General features: G+C 38.9%; 2 protein-coding genes across 2 annotated transcripts in view; both read right to left on the bottom strand.

Annotated features, from left to right (window-relative positions):
- The window catches only part of LOC132108259 (transcription factor Dp-2-like), a 144,751-nt gene that overhangs the window by 115,277 nt on the left and 20,498 nt on the right, over positions 1-8,976 (bottom strand). The gene's annotated exons all lie outside the window — the stretch shown is intronic.
- LOC132108254 (eukaryotic translation initiation factor 4H-like) overlaps positions 2,116-8,976 on the bottom strand; it is an 11,273-nt gene continuing 4,412 nt past the window's right edge. The window contains exons 4-8 of the mRNA XM_059514927.1: positions 6,837-6,930; positions 5,705-5,776; positions 4,492-4,644; positions 3,620-3,735; positions 2,116-2,592 (exon numbers count right to left, since the gene is read on the bottom strand). Coding sequence (XP_059370910.1) covers positions 2,587-2,592; positions 3,620-3,735; positions 4,492-4,644; positions 5,705-5,776; positions 6,837-6,930 — 441 coding nt within the window. The 3' untranslated portion in view covers positions 2,116-2,586. The remainder of the gene's footprint in view (positions 2,593-3,619; positions 3,736-4,491; positions 4,645-5,704; positions 5,777-6,836; positions 6,931-8,976) is intronic.

Here is an 8,976-nt window from a genome sequence, read left to right as displayed (position 1 = left end):
TTGAGAAAAGTAACACCTATCACATGATCACGCTGCTCCAGCTGGGGTCTGTAGTCATTCGCGTCTAAATAACGATAACCAAATCGTTTATTTCAATTTAATCTTCAACATTGTAGCTTACCCACTGGCCAGTCTTAAATGCATTAATTTTAGATACATAATAAAAATATTAAAGGAACTCAAAGAAGGCAATCATACTAGTTTTATGGTCTTAGCACATTACTTTTTTCATTATAGCCTAGATTTCTCCCATATCCCAAATAATACTTTACGTCTTGATTAGCCATATTATAACACTATCAGTTATTTAACTACAAGAGGTTATTATTATTATTTTATTTATTTTGACGGTGAGCCAAAAGCACAAGCCTCACTTACTTGCGCCATTATAAAGACATGACTAGTCATCTTTATTTTTTATCTTTGTGTGTGTGTGTGTGTGTGTAAGTGTGTGTGTGTAAATAATCAGCTTATAAGCTGAAATGTTTGAGAACAACCTGAGCAAATTGATGGAAGTATTTTATATACTTTCATATAAATTTCTTAAATTACAAAACGAGTTACTAAATAGTACAAAAATAGTCTATAATGTAAATGAACCATCAAAAGAAACGTTAATTCCCAAGCTCATTGTATAGAAAGGTAATTTTCTATGATCTGAAAAACATAATTAGGATCAGACAGAATTTTAAGGCTGAAGACAGCGTCCTCTGCTGGAATAAAAAAATGACCTGCATGGTAGCTTGACTTGGACTTAGAATGTGTTAAATAAAGCATTTACTTAGTTGTTGTTCTTCAAGGCATGAGCGTGATCTTATGTCTCTACGGCATGTTGTTCGTCTCAAGTATATAAAAAAATACTTATTTTAAGCAGTCTTTGTTCTATCGATTTTTATTTAACAATGTTACGAGATCATGTAATGTTCATAACTCAAAGTTCAATCTATTTTTATTTTTTTTGCTGGAGTGAAATTTGACAGCTGAACTGCTGGCATGTTGTTGAAGTACAGTATACACCGAACAGTCTCGTTGTAAAACCTGATGTTTTTAAAGATGAAATGCAAGACATTAAAAGGACCATTCACCCCTAAATGAAATCAGTCTCCTTCTTCTGTTGAGCACAAATACATTCTGAGAAGTGTTGGGGTGACCAAAACAACTGAAAGCAGCCATTGCAATAAAACAGATAAAGATATGGAAGTCAGTGTCTACAGTCACATGTTTAGTTATCAACATTCTTTAAAATATCTCCCTTTGTGTTCAAGAGAAGGAAGAGACTGGCTCAAGTTTGGAAGAAGTGAAGGATGAGTAAGTGATAGTTGTTGTTTTTGTGAATTACCCCCAAACTGCCTTGTCTTTAGATCATTTGACACCCCAAACCCAGGGTCTCCTCTTCAAATCTTTCATTCTTTACATATGCAAAACAAACTCTTCACGCGTCTCCTGTTGAAAATAAAGCCTTCCTCCATGTATAGACCATTGTTAACCCAGCAAACAGAAGTTGAATTTAGATAAAATAACTTTTTTTTTTTTTCGTCAGATTACTCAAACACCATTAAGCGTCACGGGACACAGAATAATTTCATCCCGTTGTCCTGTCAACACATTCATTTCAAACACTGTAAGATGATACAGTTTATTGCCATAAACAGTGTAAAAACAAAAGAATAAAACCAGCTGACCTCTATTATACAGTAAGAAAAAAAAGTTGAACTCCCTCATTTATATCCAGTAAAATGCAGAGAAGGGAGGCGACAGATTTCCCATGAGGACTATAGACTCGATGAAACTACAGCGCCTGGCGTGTCTGGAAATGTGTGAGCAGTTCATTCTTGTTCAATTAGCTTCATATGGAAAGGCAGTACTGATGGTGTCATGGCTCATCGTTTCTACCGTTTTCTCATCTGGAGAGAAATAAATTGCAGCCAAGCTTTGGATGTGTCTGTAGACCGTAGACCCTCGTGTCAGTGTCACCAACCAAACCTATCATTCATACTCTGCTAAATGAATCAAACATGTGGCACATTGTTCCCGAAAGCTCTGGATGAGCCAGGATTTGGTCAGGGTGGGAAAGTCTTTCGTAAGGACGAGGCAACAAGAACTCAAAAAAAGCTCTTTACTTTGAAATGGTTTAATTAAGAATCAAGCTCAACGTTTTAATCCTCAAATACAGCAAAGAAATTTAAAGAGCAAAATATAAAAAGAACACTGCGGCAATTACGTCCGCGCGTCTACAAATTCAAAAACACAAAGGTACTTTGGGAAGGGAAAGAGATGTCGAAGTCCTTAAACGCAATCAACCTGGAGATGCCGTCCTCCAAGTTTGGGTTCTTTGAGGCGTGTGGGAGGAGCCAGCGAGGACAGGCAGAGGCGGAGTTAAGACTGAGCCCCACCCCTTTCTAGAGCCCCCACCTCCACGTCCTTTTTTAAGCCAATCGGATGAGGGCTCGTTTGGATTCGAGAGGAGACCAGCACCTCGTGCCCCTGCCTGCATGTCACTGAAGTCTCTGAAAGATTTTATGGTGATCAAAGCCAGTAGAATCCAGTATAGCCTTCCGGAATAATGCAGCCACACTGACACAGATACTAATTCTTTAGAGAACGGAAACATAAAACAAGAACAAGATGGTTACACAGGGTTCATTGTAGGAGACGCTGAATTCTGCACATGAACAATCTGACAAAGCAATATTAGAATCAATTCTACACGAATGGGAAGATTGCGCAGTGTAGACCTACTGTGACGCACGGCTCTGAAACCGAACGCTGACTACGTGGTGCTTTAAAGCCAATTTACACACCGTGAGGATTAGAGAGAGGACAAGCACCACATGCATGATCCAGTGTGCGTTCGAAGGTTTGCGGACGTGAATCGTCTGAAATCGTGAAGGAGCTCGTTCCGCCAAAGAGAAAAACCGTCAAAAATCTCAAGAACAAAATACAAAACAACGGTCGTTCAATATCATAAACCTAATACAGCTTTTCGCCAATGCTGTTACAAATGTCAACTGTGGAAACGTTAGCTAGCTGCCCCGCAAGAAGTGCACAAACCAAATCAGCATAGTCATTTTTCGCAAGATAAAAGGGCTTGACGTGTTTGGTTTAGTCTACAGCTATAAAAAAAAAAAAAAAAAAACATTTAAAATCAGTTCCATTCCATTTAAGAGAGCAGCTTAAAAAAAAAAAGTTGACAAATTTCGGATCTCACCAAGGATGTGAAAGAACTTTCCCAGACGAAACTACAGTACAGAGCTGGCAGTAATTACAGGGAAGCAAAGGTGGACATAAAACCATTGTTGAACAGTTTATGCCATGCATTCACGAGCTGCTCGTTGGCGTGTGCAGGTGACATGACGTTTGATCGATCGATGTGGGCGTGGTCTGTTTTTTCTCCTCGTTGAATAAATATAGTCGCACGATCTGAATTCTTAGGGACTCTGTTCATGTCTAACAGGTAGGAATGATAACAGAGGCCTTATCGCTTTCCCGTTGGCATGATACGTTTTTTCCCTCGTCCCCGGACCTCGCCCTTCCCTCCCCGTGTATCCCTCCCCTCCTTCCTTCCTTGTGGAGCGCCGAAGGAGGCTGCAGTCTCTTAGTGTTTGTCTTTGGGAATTACCTCCTCCCTGGGTTTGGCGCCCCCAAAGATGGCCGAGTTGGGGTTAGCCACTTGGTTGAGGGGAGCTGCCACGGTGCGCGGCTTCAGCTGTAGCCTCGGTCTCTGCGCTCTTTCCTCTGGGGAAAATGAGAAATCCAGACATTAGGTGTGATTGTATAATTTGTGTCAATGTGTCAAAAACATAATTTAAAGTCAACGTGAATGCGCAACCCATTTTACTTTTTTGCTGATTTTAAGTGAGAGTTTGTGGAGTCAACTGTAAAAATGATGAAAATGTTGTCCCAGGGATCAGGCCATATTTATTTGGGCCTCCGGCTGAATCCATTTCTTTGCATTGATTATTTGGCATTAAATATATTCATTTAAACAATAAAAGATTTCAGTTGAATTATACCCCAATAGTCATTTTGCTATTGGTAATATTATGGATGCAGCAATTCTGGCCAATAATTACACTAACACACATAACTGATATGGTAAAGGTCAAGTTAACATTAAATTGCTGATGTAAACAAATTGGTTGTACAGCTGAAAGTAATTTCATTTTGTTTTAGCATTTTGCACAGAAATCGTGTGGTGCGTATTATTCTGGTGTTGAAATCTGCATCACACGTACTGTACACAGTACCTTACAGACGCACAAAAAATGAAGTACACTTCTGGAAAGCAAAATCTACCACCTTAGTAGCCAAAGGCAAACATTAGACATTTAATCACCTTAACTGAAACATTTTTGCTTCTGTAAATGATTAGCTTGCACTGAAGAGGTTTGAGCAGGGACATGTACTGAGATTAAATATGGGCCATTATGATTTCACGTTGACTTTAAAGCACATAGAGGTAATTCTTTCCAAATGAATGATGTTTGACACCATCAGAGGGTTCTCTGAAGTCTGTCTGGGCTCCTCGAGGAGGTCCATCTCTGAAGCGCCCCATGCCTCCTCCTCCTCCTCCGCCCCCCCTTCTGTCGCCAGGGCGACCGCCTCCTCGACTCCTCCCACTCATGAAGTCATCATCTCTAAATCCTGTGAGGAGAGGAAGCGTGTGAGTAACTCATCCGTCACTCTCCCACTCCACTGCAAAGTTGCACCAAAATACTGCTCCAGGATTGGCTCTGGGCAAAACATCCCAGTGCTTAGTCTGATCCCAGATCAGTATCTACAGGCAACTTCAACCTGGAAGGAAACCTGACTGCAGACCAGCAGGGAGACTCCACTGACAACATGACTGATGGCAATGAGATGAAAGCCCTGAGAGATCAACGGTCAAAAATGAACTTAAAATTCATGAAAAAGCCAAAACATAAATATGCAATCCCTGCTTATAAAGTCCCGTGACTAGTTTAATGCAATATTCTGGGTCGTTATCAACAAGGTTTCAAACACTATTTCGACTTCCTCCTCAGTTTGTACAAGTGGTGGAGAAAAGCATTTACCATGACAGTGTGAATGTCACAAACACAGCAAAGTAGCATTAAATATTTTACCCCAAAATCAAATAAAAATAAGCAGCTTAATTAGCATATTGAAAAAGCCTATTACAGTCCATTAAGATGTTTGACAAATTATTTGCTTATTACAGCTATATGGAAAATATTCTATTTAATATTTTATGTACACATCATGGGATTGTGTTTTTAATGTATGCAGATTTTTTTGATCATTAACATATCATTATTATAAATTAACAATGACAATGATTTATTTTACTGCATTATTACTTTACAGTGCATGCTTGCAATGAAAATATCACTATAATAATAATAATAATATATATTTTTTATGAATTTAATCATTTTGAATTAAAAATATAAATTGTGTTATTTAAATGTTTTGTACCCCCCCCCCCAAAACACTCCATTGAAGAAATTAAAATCTTTGTATTTTCTTCATGTCCTATTGCTTCCTAGGTGTTCATCCAGTAAATGTCTCATAAAAACATGATTTCTGATCATTTTAACAAATCGAGGAGTGCATCTGAATTGTCTGTGGTACATCAGATTCTGGCTACAATGACTATCTCGAGGCGATTCTCTAGGGCTAAGTCCCCAAGGGTTCGAGTGCTTGCCCGGTTCAGACGTCGCACCTCCTCCAGACGGGTCGAAGTCGTCTCTGGAGTCACGTCCCCCTCCTCGGGCCCCACGTGAGCCACCACGGCCTGAAAGGGACAGGGGCGGTTTAACAGGGGCAACAATTCAAAGCTAAGATCAGGGTGAAAGAGAGGATCAGATCATCTGCCCACAGCGCTTACAGGAAGACAGGTTTAGTCTGTAGGAAAGCACTTCATTTGTTAGAAGGAAAGGGTTTTCTACTGAGGGATGAGAAAACAAAAGCACAGAAATATCTGAAGATGAAACATGTACATGAACAATGACTGTGAGAAGCCCGGCTTAAAGGGATAGTTTCAGACCGGTATAAACAAAGATTTTGAAGAACGTAAAGGAGATCAGAAACCGTTTGATTATTCACATAGTTTGAACAACTTGTGTGCGAGTAAATTGCAGAATTACAATTTTTTTGGGGTGAGCTATCCCTTTAAGAAATGCTGTTTTTGTGTAGTATGAGCATTGAATTAAATATTTGTAGCGGTATGCAATATAACCAAGCGGAGACAGTTCAGAATAAGAGACAGAAGACAGAAAGCTAATACTGAGCATTGCTTAAGAATCACAAAGAATTTCAACAAAAACGGTTTATATCAAGCTGATGGTAATACGATTTTTTGGGTAATTCAGTAAAGTAAATGTTTTAGAAATTTACATCATCATCATATCTTCTCTAAAATAAACATAATAATGTCTAATAGAAGTCAACTGTGGCCAGGCAGGTTACAGTGGACTAAATGATTAGCAGAGAAAAATTTATTTTTCACCTAGAGATCAAATTTGCCTTTAAAAAAAAAAAAAAAAGAGTTGTGTAACTGAATAAATTCTTAATTTACCATCTGACTATTAAATTCAAGTAAATAAGTAAAGAATCCGTGGATACATGACCAAATATCTTGTTTTATTTATCATAAAAAAAAAACAATCTCTACTCAATTGACAATTATAATATAAATGCATTGGATGCCCATCCCGAGCACTGCTCATTTCTGAGAATATAAAGACCACAACATTTGAAAGGAAACACACGCATACCAAAAGTAAGAAAGAGAAAACAGCACTAACAGAAGAAGAAGATAAAAAGCACGACAGTGATCTTGAGACACACAGTACCTCTGTCGTCTTTCCGGAAGCCGAAGCCTCCAGCGCCACGCTCCTGCTTTCGGCCCTCGGCGATGTCCACCCGCAAAGATCGGTCCCCGAGCAGCTGAGACACACAACACATCAAACAGTCCACTAGCGTTCACAAGTGTGAGGCTGAACACAGCCTCTTACGCTCACCTAGACTACATTCATTAAAAATACCGTAAAAACTATTCTAGAGTGAAATACCATTTAAAATAGCCTTTCTATTGTAATGTTTAAAAATGTAATTTATCCTGTATTTAGCATCACGTGATCTAATGTGCTGATCTGGTTCAAGAAGCATCGTTGCAGTCGTGCTGCTTCTGTGTTGTGATTCTCTGATGGATAGAAAGTTCTGAAAAAGTTCCGGAAACCTTTGGTAACAATAGTTTTTTTGTTTAGTTTTTTTACCGTCATTTCCAATCAATTTAATGCATCCTTGCTGCATAAATGCATTAATTTCCTTTAAAAAAATCTCTAGGACATCAAACTTTTGATCTAAAGGGAAATTTTTAAACAGCGGTCAATCTTATCTATTAGATGACCTGAATAGCTCCATTTGGAAGAAAAATAACAAATGAGTGAAAATAAACATTACAAGCATAGATAAATATAATAAATAAAAAAGATACACATGAAAAACAGTGCTTTATAATTTCAGGTCTAACAGTATTCAAGTACAGCGAGAGAGCGCGCGCGCGCGAGAGAGAGAGAAATCGCTAAAGATGCTTGGTTTGATAAAGATTGTCAAAAACTAAGAAAAGAATTAAGATCATTATCAAATAAAAAACACAGAGACCCTGCAAACCAACAAATACGAGCCACATATCAAGAAACGCTCAAACTATACAAGTCACTATTAATACAGAAGAAAACTGACCACATAAAAATTAAATATTTGGCTGCTTCATTGATTTTAAAAAAGCCTTTGATTCGGTATGGCACAATGGACTTTTTCTAAAACTGATTCAGAGCGGAATAGGAGGAAAGACATATGACATCATAAAGGACATATACAACGGGAACAAATGCTGTGTCAAGATCAACGACAGACGTACTGATTATTTCAGTCAGAACAAAGGAGTGCGTCAAGGCTGTAGCCTCAGCCCGACTCTGTTTAATATCTATATTAATGAACTGGCATCAGCACTTGAGAAGTCCCCTTGTCCTGGTCTGACCCTCGAGGGCAGAGAAATCAAATGTCTCCTGTACGCTGACGATCTTCTGCTCTTGTCACCTCATGAAGAGGGGCTACACCAAAGCCTCTCGCTTTTAGAAGATTACAGTAGAGACTGGGCCTTACCAATAAACATGGAGAAATCCAAAATTATCATCTTTCAGAAAAAACCTCGGCTTACTGACAAAAAATATAGTTTTACAATCGGGGGAACACTTCTTAATCATGTGACGTGTTATAATTATTTGGGTCTCACTATCTCAGCTTCTGGTCAGTTTGACCTGGCAATAAAACATCTGACTGATAAGGCACGCAGGGCTTATTACACTATTAGAAAATCTTTGTTCAAATTCAACCCACCTATTAAATTATGGCTAAAAATCTTCGACAGCATCATCAAACCCATTCTTCTATACGGTTGTGAGATCTGGGGCCCCAAATTTAAATTAAACTACACATCGTGGGATAAAAGACCCACTGAAATGTTCCACCTGGAGTTCTGCAAGAACATCCTGGGACTTCACAGAAACGCCCCTAGTCTCGGCTGCAGGGCAGAACTGGGCAGATTCCCTCTTCTAGCAGAGATCCAGAAGAGAACAGCCAAGTTCTGGTTCCATCTATCAGACACACGGACAGATGATTACCATCACTGCGCTCTTATGTACAGGACAGGACACCCAGAGAGTGACCCCACGCACTATTTAGTGGAAAAACACCAACTCAGCTCAACCATTCAATTAAGACACGCAAAAGTTAAAGAAATTGTAAAACTAACCCAGGAAGAATACATCTATGATTGGCAGGTCAAAGTAGAACAAATTAACAAATTAAAATACTTCTATAGATTAAAGACTGGCTATCAATTGGCACCTTACTTGATCAAAATTAAAGACTATAGTAAGAGAAAGCTCCTGACGAAGTATCGTCTGAGTGATCACCGTCTGTGTGTGG

This window comes from Carassius carassius, chromosome 28 (assembly GCF_963082965.1).
Source record: "Carassius carassius chromosome 28, fCarCar2.1, whole genome shotgun sequence".
NCBI lineage: Eukaryota > Metazoa > Chordata > Actinopteri > Cypriniformes > Cyprinidae > Carassius > Carassius carassius.
The sequence above is the reverse complement of the archived record's forward strand: the minus strand, read 5'-3'. Positions and strand labels throughout refer to the sequence as shown.